At 40.8% G+C, this 15,042-nt stretch overlaps 1 protein-coding gene across 2 annotated transcripts; it reads left to right on the top strand.

Moving 5' to 3' along the window:
- The first annotated feature begins 11,027 nt into the window (after positions 1–11,027).
- LOC136949190 (peptidase M20 domain-containing protein 2-like) lies at positions 11,028–13,722 on the top strand. 2 transcript variants are annotated; one of them, XM_067243405.1, is made up of 7 exons: positions 11,028–11,503; positions 11,696–11,844; positions 12,035–12,177; positions 12,418–12,572; positions 12,744–12,870; positions 13,017–13,124; positions 13,409–13,722. In XM_067243405.1, exons 1-7 carry the CDS (start codon positions 11,090–11,092, stop codon positions 13,657–13,659), a joined length of 1,347 nt encoding a protein of 448 aa, XP_067099506.1. In that variant the 5' UTR covers positions 11,028–11,089; the 3' UTR covers positions 13,660–13,722. The 2 variants fall into 2 exon arrangements, with proteins under 2 accessions (XP_067099506.1, XP_067099507.1); XM_067243406.1 differs by having other exon boundaries at positions 13,380–13,570.
- The last annotated feature ends 1,320 nt before the right edge of the window (positions 13,723–15,042 follow it).

The raw sequence follows: 15,042 nt of genomic DNA, 5'->3' as shown, positions 1-15,042 counted from the left end.
TGGACATGTCATGTTATGTTTAAATGCTCTTTTTGAAATGGATAGAAAAGAAGATATTTGTGGCTTGTTTGCAGGGTTTGAATATAACCTACTTTCTGTGAACAGCACAGCTGCGACATTACTTCCACCATGCACTCCCAACACACCCCTTTCAAATTATAAACATTTTCCTAGCCATAATAGCATGGCATTTAGTGACGCTACATTCTGGAAACGTAGTTCTATTATGTCACAGCTCATTGGCTGTGTGAATTCAAGTTAGTCTTTGTGTCCAATGTTAACATGGGGATGCAAGTTTTAGGGTTGAATTGAGCAGGGAACAACTTTAGAACCAACCTTCAAAGTGTCAGCCAGTGAGTCAGTTCATCTGTGAGGACACAAACAAGTTAAAAACATAATCATTTCTACTAAATGTGGCCTCTCAAGAAAATATTTAAATAAGTTGTCAAATTGTCTTTTGCATTTATAAATAGTTGAACATGGACTGATTTATTTGCATTAATTTGGGAAAATTATGTCTCTACTACAGCACTCAAGCACAGTTCTACGCTTTGCTACTGTCATACATACCAGGTGTCATCCACAAAGCCTACGACTGAAAAAAAGCTTCAAACAGCCATAGTGCTTTATGTGATGCTCCAACATGACAAAGAACCTGTTCTGGCTGCTGTCATGGCAACATGTAGTTTAATTTTCAATGCCATCTCCAATCAAAGCCATATCACATCCCAAATAGCCACCATTGCCGATATGGTTGGTGGTGAGATTATGTATTTTTTCTGTGAGTGTGGTGCATGTGTGCGCGTGTGCGAGTGTGATGGCAGGTTTTTGAAGTGAGCACAGTTTTGTTGTTTATGTCTAAAACTCTATTTCCTTTGGTTGAACAAATATAGATTATTTTCAAATCAAATGTTCTTATTGATTCCACTGTGTTTAGAAAACATTGGTCTACAAATAAAAACAGCACCAAAAACTCACAGAAATCTATGCATTCGAGTAGTTGTGAGGATACCCAGGTCATACTAAGATGCACAGCAGATATGGAGTGCTTTCATACAATTTAAATATGTTAATCTAAGCAAAATGGAGGTTGTTGGAAAACACTGAACAATATAGCAAAGAGGAAGATGGGACAGGGCCGTGAGGTTGATTGATTGAGATGGGATATAAGTGCTAAAACAGAAAACATTTCAATATCCGTGCTGAAATATTTGTTTTACAATTTGCCATCTCAGGTACATGTCTTCTTATGTCCATCTTTTCTGCAAACAAAAAGCTTCTACATACAGCCAGCCATCTACGATGGAGAGTCATTAAACACTTCACAGGCCAATTATGTCAAATAAACTGGACATCTGGCCTCATTAAGCTAATTAGTGGTGTTTGTGTGCCTTGACCTGTAAAAGCCTTGACAACTTAAACAACACCAAGTTGGTGACAGAACAACACTGAAACCATTCAGACCCATTAGCAGAGCTCTGCCGCAATGTCTAACCACACTGAATTGGTCACGACTGAGAGGAAAAAATAAATGGGCACAATCTGTCCATCGCTATTGAAATTGAAGGATTGCAAGCATACCATATATTGAGATGATATAAGAGGAAGGAGCTTCCTATCATATTATCAGGACAGTCATGCCACTGCACCCCCTCTTTTGCCAACACCTTATAAATAGAGATCAAATACTTCCTGTAACCATTGGCAGCAGTCCAAGAGGATGTGCTGATGAACAGAAGAAACAAGGATTGAGTACTTCAGAATGGTTATAATTCGCAGTGTCTAAACAGAGCCAGAGGGATTGACTCGGTAACACGGACTTGGTAACACCGGGCTGTCACGGTCAGTAGGAAAAGATTCCTTCATGCCCCATTTGGCCACATAAAAGCCCTTCTTATCACTGGAGAACACAGAAGTAATGATGATGATTCAGCTGCTGCCTCCTCCGGGTTTGCATCTATAGGAGTGGAACTGGGTGAAGAAAAAAAACGGTCTTCTTTTAGTTTCTGATTCACATCTTCATGGTTAAATTGAACGGTTCCGCACAGGAAAGTCTCCTTCTGGCATCGTCAATGTGCACGATGCCGACACCAATGATTTTCCTCATGGCTACCCTGAGCACACTCGACTCTAGACTGGGTCCCCCATGCAAAGGAAGTATGTCACATAAGGTGCAGGCAAACAGCAGATGACAGGATACACACTGAGGAGAACAGAGAATGTCAACAAAGACAGATGTCTGTCTAACCTGGAGTCCTGAGAGCCAATAGGGGAGAGAGAGAAAGAGATGGATTGCGCCTTAGGGAAAAAGATATTGAGAAAGTGAGAAATGGAAATGAAAAGAAAGGTGGGAGAAAGAGTAAAATACAGAGAAAAATGGCCATGACCTACAAAGTAAATGTCAAATTCTTTAGGACATAGGGACTTCACAGAACCATTTGAGGTCCAAGCATTTTTGGTAGAGAAGACAGGGTTTCATCTAAAGTCTTTGGTTTATCATTTGTCCTAACAACTTATCATCAGCACTTGTGTACTATGTGACATAAAATATCCGCTGTATGAGTTAACCAAACACTGTAGTACTATAATAAACCTTTAATACCATGGTCATATATATATGAAATGTTTGTAACTGTGTTCTACAAAGGATGTTTAAGTTCAAATTGGAACGCAGGGCTCTCAGCACACTTTAAAAGAGGTCAAACTATTTAAAGGGGTGTGGTTGTTCCTTTGGGTGCTTTCAGTTCAGAGTTAGTTCACAGTGACTATCTGTCAGTGTACATATAAACTGTACAATACTGGTTACAACTGTAGGAAATCGTCACCTAACCACTCCCCAGAAAGGGCTGTGCATATTATAATCTCCTGTCCTGACCCGCAGGCTGCTGATTCACAAGCAGAGAATTATTCATTAGCTCCAGTCCCAGCTGCAGTGGGGAGGAGATGGACTGAGAACCTAATGGACCTGACTGGCGTGACGCCCACAGTCCACTCACCTGGTTGGAATCATTCCTTCTTCTCATCAGAAGGAGGAAAAGTTGTGAAATGTGATTTATATGTAGTTTTTTTTGCATGAACATCATTGGTGCTCTGGTTGTATGCCATGCATTTGAACTTTTAGGAAATGAATAATTTAGTTACTTGGCTACATTTATGCAATATATAAAATGTACTTCTGTAAATGTTGTGAATAATGTTAACTCCACTTTGGAGTTCTACCGTTCCTCATCCATCCAACCATTTCAAGTCAAAGCACAGTCTGTTTGTTTATTTCACACAACCCCATTATTTTCTTTCGATCACCAAGTTCTCTCACATCGATGTGATGTTCTTTATATAAAGGACCCATCAACAAAGAAGATAGGAATCGTGGTAATTGAGAACCACAGAAACATTGAGTTTTGAAATATCAATAGTTAACTTTAGCCTGGAGCTGAAAGGTGAACACCTTTTAAAATACATAGCCTGCACTACTCTGTTGAGAGGATTCTGAGCTGTAATATTCTGGGTCTTAAGTCTGATGAAAAAAGCTGACATTTTAATTAAAATACTTTATGGTGACAAACCTCAAAAGAAAGTAACTTTGAGCAAACAAAATGTATGTGAGGACTTAAAACCCAAACAAATTTAATTAATTGCTGACAGTATTTAACATAAATGATCAAATTAGCAGTAGCCTCTTAGGGCCATTGCAAGAGAAGAAAGCAAGACAGCTAGAGATTTAGTTTACATTTAGTCATTTAGCAGACGCTCTTATCCAGAGCGACATACAGTAGAGTACAGGGACATTCGCCCCAAGGCAAGGGTGAAGTGCCTTGCCCAAGGACACAACGTCATTTTGCACAGCCGGGAATCGAACCGGTAACCTTCAGATTAGTAGCCCGACTCCCTAACCGCTCAGCCACCTGACTCCCTCAGTTGTTCTAAAAGCTTGGGGAACTAAGCGACACATCACAACCTATGTTTACATGGAAGCAGGGAGCAGTATCTTAAGGCCACAGGTTTCTTAGGGGGGTTTACACATCTTGGAAGGAAATCTGCATCAAAGCAATGGTTTTTAATAGATACCTTATTTTGACTGCGCTCAAAGACCTGCACATTAACTCCAACCTCCAGGATGTTGTTGTCCTCAACTGAAACACAAGCCGTTATAATATTTGGAATTTCTGAACATTATAGCCCAGTGGGGATTGATACCAGGCAGCATTAGTAAGTATGGGATCCCTTCTGAAAGCAATCTACTCCTCTGCAATCTTTCCCCTATCTTCAGCCTGAGGTTGGAGATGAAATCAATGATACTCAGACATAACAATTGGTCCAGGAGGTGAAAATGGAGCCCCTACCACTACACAGAGACACACTTAGAAATCATGGCTCTGTTAGCTGCCGTAGACGCCTCCAGCTGTAATCACAGAAGCAGAAAGAACCCTGTCAGAACAGCAACATTTGTTATTATGGTAGTTAGAAATTACTCTGTCCTTATGTGACTGATTGAGCCAAATCTCAGGTCTGGTTATCTGACTGACACAGCTGAAACCTGCATTGTATATATCTGTTTTATATCTCTGAGCCATGTGTGACACAGGAAGGTTTTTGTTTAAAATAAAACATAAATAAAACATGCTTGAGAAGCAGTGATTTCTGAGGCCTACTAGTGTTCCACGCAGCCAATCTTATGTAATTGGTACACATTTTGAACTAATGGCATACATCTAGTCAACTACCAGTCTATTCATATCATATTATTAACGTTTGTCTGCTATAGTATTTCTTGGTGTCTGATGTCATAGGTCATGGGTAGAATCACACCTGCAACAAAGGCATCTTCATCCAACAGCAGCCTTCTGACACCCAGGGAGAAGAGGGAAGATAACCCAACTGCAGATAATATAGAATGCACACAAGCGATGAAAAAATGCTTGTTCTGTGACAGTCTTGGCATGCTCACCGTGACAACAAATGTGTACGTCAACCTGCCTCTTCCCCTGTGAGTGGCCAACTGAAAGATAAGATTAACATCGGCTGGGCCAGATGGAAAAAGTAATTGGTATGCATTCTTAACATGACCCCCATTTATACCACAACAGTTATTTTCCCATAAACTAGGTTGAGACTCTCACTGTGTTCAAACTGAGTTGCGTGGAAATACTCATGAGGGCCATATACAGTATATATCATCCCTCAAAAGACACATATGTAAACTGAAAAACTATTCTTAAAGTCAGAGACAAGGTCATAGTCATGCAGACTTCAAATGTGAACCCCATTGGTCCCACTCTGTTGTGTGTCCATGGGCAAGGTCAAACAGCACAGCTTCCATTGCCATGGAGATTATTGGTAACATGTGGCTGATTAATCAAAGTCAGTTATAGTCAAACAAGGGCACCTGTTCCCAAAAGGAAAATCAGCATACTGCACTTTTCATTAAACCCAAATGGGAATTTGATGCCCCTACGATACTCTATCAGGGTAGACGTTAGAGTGCTTAGTCATTATCGGACTCTCTCTTACTGATAATTATTCTCTCTCTCTGTATGTATGTGTGTGTGTGCTAGACGGCATCATGACAATGATGTACGAGCTTTGGGTCTGCCAGGGACAAAGTCAGTTTAATGTCACAGTATTGTGGTAGAAATGTAGGATCACAATCTAGAATATTAGGAAATTGGAATCGTCCTTTGAAGGCTATTTTTCCACTCATGTTGTTTTACCATCCTTTTATTTGAATGCAAAACAGTCTCTCCTCTAACAGTATCAAAAGGGGGTAGTTTCCAGGATTATATATTGTTTGTAAGATGAATGACAGAAAAGAACAATGAAATCTTGAACTCGACAGAATAGGAGAGAAAGCGAAAATGTAGACTCTGAAATAAACAATTGTATCACAAATATCACGGCTAAATGTTTTCAGTTATAGAACGAAGTTGAGTATCGTCACACCGGAACACAAGATAGAAGAGTGGGATGGTGTGAAGTCTGGATCTTTTCACTCCTAGTAGCTGCGCGCAGTGTGAATAAGACTGTTATTAGGCTAAATCTTCCCAGTAATTGCTGATTGCAGGAAGCCAAGCTCACAATAGGCTCCATTTCAATGCCATTAGTTTCCATTTTTAATCAGCCTGTGAAAAGGGCCCTGTGGTGAGTACCATTGTCACGGTTTCCTGTGAAATGATCATTGCCTGATTCTGCGATGGCCTCTCAGACAGTTTTATGTTAGTCATCAAATGTCTGCTGATTAGATAATCCCTATTGGGGTGTAGAAACCCTGGTGTGTAATTTCAAATTTCCGTTTGTCTACATAAATATCCCCAGTTTACACCTAATCACAGTGCAACCCCATCAGGACATATATAATATTAATAAAGTGTGACATTCACAGATGAAGAGAACAGGTAATAAAGGAAACAAATTGAGCTCGGACTGAACAGTGTCTAAATTGGCATCTAAAGTATCCCAATACATATTTTAAAATGTCAAGTAAGGCTGATAGAAATTGCATTTCTTATCTCTGCACGACTTATGACGAGACTTCAATGAGGATAGAATATTAACTATGCACACTAATTTCCTTTTGAAGGATGAATAAAGTTGAAAGTTGAAAGTTGAAGGACTCCAAGTGTGAGCAATTCTGCTTTGAGGATAGTAGTAATTTATTTACCTATAAATAGATACATAACCTAACACCAAAAATCATAAAATGTAAGTAGGAGCTGTACAATATATCAACTGTAACATGTCAATCTATGAATTCTAATAAATGCCAACTAGTTGGTGGAACTGCAAAACCATTCCAAATCAATATCCATATTGTGGTGTAAATAGCTACAGATTTTTTGGTTGTCTGCTTAAAGGTTCAGTTAGGCATCAATTCATAAGTAAAGGTTTAATAATGAGTTGTTATATCGATTTTCAACCAGACAAGCTTATCAGGCAGGGTAGCATTTTTTGTGTGCATCATTATTGTAAAGGATATGAATTATTACATTGCAGTTTCAGATACACATTTATAATCTTCCTTAAAGATATCAGCAATAAAACTATAATTGAAATAGGTAAGCACATGACAAGCACTATCTAATAGAATTATGGAAAAAAAATCCATTATCACAGTTGATAAAGTGTAACATTCACAGATGAAGAGAACAGGTAATAAAGGAAACAAATTGAACTATAACCTCGGACTGAACAGTGTCTAAATTGGCATCTAAAGTATCCCAATACATATTTTAAAATGTCAAGGAAGGCTGATAGAAATTGCACTTCTTTTCTCTGCACGACTTATGACGAGACTTCAATGAGGATAGAATATTAACTATGTGTATTATTCAAGAGTATGGATGGAAAGGCCAGCCGTAGCCAATCACATTAGCTCAAAGCCACAGAGGAGCACGAGGAGGTCTCAAGTGTTCCCATGGGAGGGCAACCAATTAGCACTCAAGCTTTCCAGCTTACATATTGACCGGCTTCAGAGTGGGATGGCTGTGTATGTGTATGTGGCTATGTGTTTTTGTAATTGCATGTGTGTGAGTTTGTGAGCGAGTGTGTTTTAATGTGTGGTTGTGTGTGTTTGTGTGTGCCTGCAGTCCCAGCTCTGGCTGTGCCTTCGATTCCTTGAAAGAAAAAAAAAAATAGAGCTATTTTAATCTAGTTGTTAAGACAGCCTTGCAGCGTCCACCTGAGGATGGACTGACAGCTCTCAGGCACTTGCCCAGACTGTGTGACCCTGGCTTGCTACAATCAGCAGCTGGGGGATCAAAAAAACGGAGTAAACACTACTGTTTTGTAGAATACACCCGGTCCATTAGTATTCAGGATGAGAAAGAGTTACCTGTTTGATTTGTCCACCCTGACTGTGGGTGCACGGCACTGCCTCACCCAGCAGCACAAGGGATGTTTTATTAATGGGGTTTGGAGCACTTCACAAAATCAACAATAAATCCATCTTGAAGCAACCTTAATTAAACCAAATAGAACCTTTTCTCCCCTTCGTTTTAGACAAAAGACTAGAAGAAGATACTCTTCCTTCAAATGAATGTGTGGATATATGCAATATTCAAAATATAAATAAATGGTAAATAAATGGTCTGAGACTACTGCACCACTACCTTTTAGATCCCACTTGAGGCTTGTTTTTGTCTCTGCACTCCAGGCTTACCCATAAGACCCTGCTAACCTTTTTCAGAGACCCGTTTGGTTGGTCTGCCTCTCTCTCCCCCTACCCTGCTCACACTGGCTATGTGAAGGGAGGGGGGGCCTCTCCCCTGCCCTGCTCGACCTTACAACCCACAACCACATGGTTCAGCCAGACTCTCAACAAAGGCTGACATTATTGAGACTGACAGGGGCATTTTTTCTAGCTTCACAAAGAAAGAAGACTCTCCAGGAGTGGGCTGGGAGTTGCGGGGCAGCTGCATGAGCCCCCAGTAAGCAGGCTGAGAGACACCATCCACAGCAGATCATAATGCAGGTACAAAAGAAAAAGAATCCCAAGCATAGATTTAAATGAGGAGAGAGAAGCATGATTTTGCATCACAATGTAAATGCTGAGGTTTCGGGCGAGCTTTACATTTGAGCTATTTTTTTCTTCTTCTCTGGAAAACATTGTCCTTAGGGGCTTCTTTGTTTTGTCCTCCAGACCTCTCTGAGACAGGCAGGTTACAGGAAGAGTCCCCACATGGTCCCCAACCAGTAGGTACCACAGACTAATCAGACGTGTGAATGCATTTCAGCTGCAGTGAAAGAGGAGTGTGATATTCTCTCTCTCTGTGCACTGATGTGACATAAATGATAGGATGGCCAATCTCAGGCAAAAGTGCAAAAACACACACACTTTCACACTCATATATGCATGCACATGCATGTGCGTGCTTACACACACTCTTGCATATGCATGCACATCATGCAAACACACATATATAAACAAACATTGGTATACACACACACATATACACACACACACACACACTAAGAGATTATAAAGAGATGTGTTTTTCAATTGGTGAAACTATTAGACTACTAACCTCAACATCTATTCTGTTATCACAGGAAACTTGGTTGAAATGCAAAACTAGACTGTGGTAGCTCTACTTATTGCAAGAAACGTGGTTGAAATGTGAAACTAGACTGTGATAGCTCTTCTATTTCTATCTATTTTAATCTATTTTCCCACCCTTAAAACTCTGTCAATGTATGCACTACATTGTTGGTGACAAACATATAGCTAGGTATGTAAATTGGCAGCAACAAATGTATGCTTTTAAATCTATGGAATCTTCATAAATAATAAGTATGCATTTTTATATACAGAAACAACTAACCCATCTGCAAACGACGCAAGCACACCTCACAATTTCCCCAGAAATAGTACCCTCTCTAGTTTGTTTAAAAGAGGTATACTCGGAGGATTGGGATCTGATCATTTCTGGCAATGCTGACACACACTGACAGATCACTAAGGTACACATGAGGCTCATGTCAACACTTGGGTCTCTGTCAAACACACAAATATAAAAGCAGACATACACACACACACACACACACAAGTTTATCACACATTGTTCCCTCTCATCTCCTTGCGTGGAGACAGCATTATTCTGTCTGTCATCAGACTCCTCCCAGGGGAGCTTGTGCTGCGGTGACGCCAGTATGTGCATTAAACACCACCCACTTAACTCCAGCTTCCATGACACCTCTCTAGACTTCTCCAACGAGATTGAGGTGACATGTCATAGGTTACTTCAGATATTGAATGTTGTAAATGTCAGTTCATTCTCTAAAACCAAAGGCTTTTGTTTCTGACACCAGCTTCAGTTGTCACTGCTTCCTACTCAGTTTGATTTAAAGACAGCTATTTTTTCACCAGTTGAGTTGGTGTTGTATTTCCAACACCTCTAATTCAGAGGCAGACACCACGTTCTGGAGGTTAATACCATGGGTATTACATGATTTATGACTGAAAAGCTGTAATACGGACGTCTTGATTTAAGAAGCTCAAGAAAGATTACTTTGTGTCTGTTAAACAGAATCAGATGACCACTTCAACGACTCATCATAAGCACAATAATGAACAAAGAGAGGATGTGAAATGACACAGATGTCCACTAATCAAATCATTGAATAAAACAAAAGCAAACGTATGGGTGACTCCCTCAGTGAACCCTTAATTAACACATAATAGAGAGTGACACAGGCACTGGGGCTTAAAGACAGCTGACTGACAGCTCCTGTCAGAAGACAGTCTTCATGACAGCTTGATTTGTGCTGTTCGTCAACATCCCCCCTTGTGACTGGCCGAGACCCCAATTAACCTCAAACTCACACAGGAAGCCTGTTTATGCAAACACATTGTCTAAGACTTGTACTTAAAAACACACAAACACACACATGCACCGCTCTCACTCTCTCTCTGTCCTTCTCAAACACGCACAGACACAAGGGTTGTCAGCCATAGTGTGTGACAGCTGTAGGGCATTGTTTTTATTTATGTGTTACTTAATTGAGCTTGTTGGGTCAAACTCTACTCACTCAGACAGTTTCATCCTGAGGTACTTCACAGTCAACTACAGCAGTCTTATGGTCACTGCCAGGAATTGGGGACCATTGGTTTCTTTAACATTTTGATTAGGTTTACAAAAGGTTAGCAATAAATAGCCTCCTGTCCTGCTTAACAAATTACTACAGAAATAAATGTGGCAAATACAATTTTTACAATGGCACATGCATGCTACACTGAGTCCCTCTAGTGTCATCATGGAAAAGGATGGAACATGTTTCGCAGTTTTTAAGATCTATTTAACATGCTAATAAATAAAACGGTGATTTAAAATAATAACTCAAGTATTTATTTTTTTGCATTTGGCATTGATGAAATATTGACGACCATGACATGACAATTATGTAGAATTGGTCTTACTCCAGACACTAGATGGCGACAGAGTACCTGCGCCCCAATTGCATGCGGAGCTGTCATTTTCTATAGAAAAAGAACAATATAGCTAAACAACTTTCACCCAAGGTTTTCTGCATTGTCTGGAAGCACTGATAACATCCTTACGCTGGTATTGTGGTATGATAAATGTGAAATTCTGCCATGGCTCAGGACATTCAGTCTCGTAAGAAAGTGTTCAAAGACAAAATACAACTATCTATTGACAAAAATCAGGACAAACTTTTCGCTTTGAGTCAAGATTTGTGGAACTGTCCTGAACTCGCATATGATGAGAAACAATCCCACAACAGACTAGTGCGTTTTTTCACTGAAGATACATCATGGTCCGTTGAAAGTAACTATAAACTAGCAACAGCATTTTTGGCGACGTGGGGTCCTTCTGGTGGCAGGGAGGGTGACAGTATTTTGAATGTAGGCTTTCTTTGCGAGTACGATGCACTGCCAGGCATTGGGCATGCATGTGGGCACAACCTCATAGCAGAGGTTGGAGCTGCAGCTGCACTGGGGCTAAAAGATGCGTTGGAAGGTGAACCAGATCTTCCCTTCCGTTTGAAGGTAAATAGCCAAAAGTAAGCATTTGAACATTTACTGTACCTGCAATTAGTGCAATAAAATTGTTCACTATCAGAATTAAATGGCTGAAAACGGATACAACTCATCAGAATGTACAACCTTCAGTTCGGGTATATAATAGACAGGCACTTAATTGGATACAACTTTGAGTGCCTACTGACTATGCCCTGTTAGGTCACCGTCATGGGGACCCCAGCAGAAGAAGATGGAGGGGGGAAGGTTGACTTGATCCTTGCTGGAGCGTTTGAAGACATGGACCTGGTCTTTATGGCCCACCCTGCTCAGCAAGATGTAGCCTTTCTGCCCTGTGTGTCCATTATAGAGTAAGATTTTTAGTTTGAATAAGTTGTACCGTCCATTATTCTCTCCTTTCTTTTTAAAAGAAACTATTCAGATCTATGTCTGATCAAACTAAGGTGGGAGTAGCTTTGTAGTATAGCATTTGAATGCAGCTTGTTCTCAGTCAAAGTCAACACCACCCTAGCTGCCCTTAACCTCCATTTTGTGTCTCAGTGTGACAGTAAAGTACCATGGGAAGGCGTCCCATGCGGCAGCATACCCCTGGGAAGGGGTGAACGCCTTGGATGCAGCTGTGCTGGCCTACAGCAACCTGTCTGCCCTGCGGCAGCAGATAAAGCCTGACTGGAGGCTTCATGGTGAGGTGGGGGGGGGGGGGGGGGTGGGGGGGGGCCTTAGTTACTGGAGACACGGTGACCAGGAGTGAGGGGGTTTTGTTGTTACTGTACTGTACTTGAAAATCTTACCTCAACATTTCTTTGCCATAATTGAGTCTGTTTTATTCAGTGTTTCACACATTGCTCGTAAACATCCCCTTATGTGTTATCTGGCCTGGTTTTCATCTGCAGCCCATATTCCCTCATTGTGTTCTCCTCCAGGCATCATCAAACATGGCGGTGTGAAGCCTAACATCATCCCGGACTACACCGAGCTGGAGTTCTACCTGCGCACGCCACTCTTCAAAGACCTGGATGTGCTCAAAGCCAAGGCTGAGGCATGCTTCAGGTCTGCTGCCATGGCAACAGGCTGCCAAGTGAGCATAAGAAAAATAGTTTTTTTTTGCTACCTGACCTTTTGTTAAGCTTCATTGTTTAGTTCTGTCAGAATGGTCACTTTAGTCTGGGTTCCTTAGATTTAAACCCTGCTGAAACATGTATTTACTTTAAAATCTTGATGGGCCATGAGTACAATTTCCTATTTGTAGGTGGAGGTAACCTATCCACACCATGCCTACTGCAACATTCTCCCTAACTCCACACTGGAACAACTGTATGTAGAGAACGGGAGGGCCTTGGGAGTTCAGTTTGAGGAGGAGCCACGCAACTTTTCCGGTGAGAAATATTGCATAAACAGATGTTACAACAACACAGTGTGGATTTGAGAGTGTTGCACAGTGCATACAATAAATACAGAGGTATTGCTTTTTGCAAACGAGATTGAAGTTTTAGGAGCGGAACATTTTCGTGTGTCTTCTCAGGTTCCACTGACTTTGGGAACGTATCGTTTGTTGTTCCTGGGATCCATCCTTTCTTCTACATCGGCTCTGATGCCCTGAACCACACTAAGGAGTACACTACTGCTGCAGGTACGCCAGCACTCACTTCCTGGTCTGAGCGTTCAAATGCCATCAGTAGTGTTTCTTGCGTGGAGATGGCGGAATGCCCGCAGTGTTAGTCATGAGTTGGCTGCGTGACCAATGAGCTGCATCACGGTCACATCCACAGTCTATGATCTGTCATAAAGTAACATTCACCACGGACACTCGATACAAAATAACCCTCATGGTTTGTCAGAACGTTCAGTGCAATATCATATCTCATGGTGTTCTGATCAACTCTAGGGTATCGTTATTTTCCTGCCCGTCCTCAGGTGCGGAGAAGGCCCAGTTGTACACCCTGAGGACAGCCAAGGCTCTGGCCATGACTGCAGTAGACGTGATGTGCTGCCCTGGGCTGCTGCAAAGGGTCAGGGAGGCCTTCAGACAGGCCACGCTGACCCAGGCTACACTGACCCAGGCTACACTGACCCAGGCTACACTGACCCAGGCTACACTGACCCAGGCCACACTGACCCAGGAGGCTGGAGTCAGTGGCATTGACACTGCCAAGAACCTTCCCTGAAACACTGCTCCACCACTTGTGGATGGACTTCATCATGAATAAAGAATACATTTACATTTTAAACATTCCATGACCATAAATAGAAAGTAAATCTATTAACTCTTTGAATTTACAATGAATTAATAACTGATACTATAAACTTCTCTAATTAGCATCAGGCTGCCAAAGATGTTATGAAGACTTGAATGTTTGCTGCGCATAGACCCATAGGGCTGAAGAATTGTGTAATTGACTCATCTGTATAGTATGTGATCTCATGTTGTAGAGGTTGTGAAAAACATTTTTTTTAGTAATTGACATTCTTTTCTCTCTCCAAAAAACATCACATTTATTTAAATGTTTGATAATGAGCATTACAAAATGTAGCTTGTTTTGAGAGATAATACTGACATTGATGCATCAGGATTTTTGCAGTAAGACAATAAATATCCATTATGTGGCTATAAGAAAATATCTACCTGATTCAGACGTATCAAAATGTTAAAGACAATGCTAATACCTAACCACTAGTACAATGTACCTCAAAGCCCAACTACACATAAGAACATGCGCTTCAGTAGTACAAAATACCTGTAACAAAAAAAGACTTTTGATTATCAAGGATTTAAGTGGATTTACAGTATCCAATTCATAGTTTTTTGTACAGTACTATAACACAAACTCAGTTTACAGCTGAAATTAGTGAACAATTGTGCTTTTCCTATTTTTGTGTCATGTCCTTTCATTGTCAAGGCAAACAATCCACACCTTTTATGCCAGTGTTATTATTGAGTGGATGAGTGATTTAAGTGATACAGTAATTGCTTAAAAAGACAAGCTATTGTTATTTTCTTTTATAGCAAAAGAGAGCATCTATTTAACAATGTTATTCTATTGAACCGCTAAAACAAAAAGGAAACTTACCACCTGATTATAAGTTACTGGGGCATGTGGGGGTGTTGCTGTTACATACAGTCCAAGGGCCTCGTCCAGTTTACACCCCCTTGCAAACGGATTTGACTTTCAGTCAAGCATTTGTTGCCTCTTGTTGTTACCAACATCAAGAAAATACATGATACGTTTTCTTCAACTTTAGGGATTCACAAACTGGAATGATCTTCTAGTCCAATTAAGTTACATCTGAATAGGAATTCAACCGAACCCCTTGCATTTTCTGTTGTCATGCAAACACACACACACAGAAAAATACATTAAGAACTGATTTAATTAGTTTAAGAGGCTGGGTCAAGAAGGCAAAGTTCACCTTACGTTTATAAACAGTTTGTCAGTCTCTCTCAAACTCAAAGGAACCCCAAACAAGCATGTTGTCCTTCTCTCCATGAGGACCTTTGTCAAGGTAGTGTAGTCGCCTGGGCTCCAGGGTCTTTGCCATGGTCCCTATTC

The sequence above is a fragment of the Osmerus mordax genome, chromosome 9 (genome assembly GCF_038355195.1).
Source record: "Osmerus mordax isolate fOsmMor3 chromosome 9, fOsmMor3.pri, whole genome shotgun sequence".
In the NCBI taxonomy this organism is placed as follows: Eukaryota; Metazoa; Chordata; class Actinopteri; order Osmeriformes; family Osmeridae; genus Osmerus; species Osmerus mordax.
This window is presented reverse-complemented; position numbering and strand designations above follow the sequence as displayed.

Excerpts from the sequence above, each read along its gene's own strand:
- LOC136949190 (XM_067243405.1), top strand. The coding sequence starts at position 11,090 with ATGGCTCAGGACATTCAGTCTCGTAAGAAAGTGTTCAAAGACAAAATA. Across the intron at positions 12,871-13,016 it reads GGAGCCACGCAACTTTTCCG|GTTCCACTGACTTTGGGAAC; the intron begins GTGAGAAATATT and ends GTGTCTTCTCAG. Across the intron at positions 13,125-13,408 it reads GGAGTACACTACTGCTGCAG|GTGCGGAGAAGGCCCAGTTG; the intron begins GTACGCCAGCAC and ends GCCCGTCCTCAG.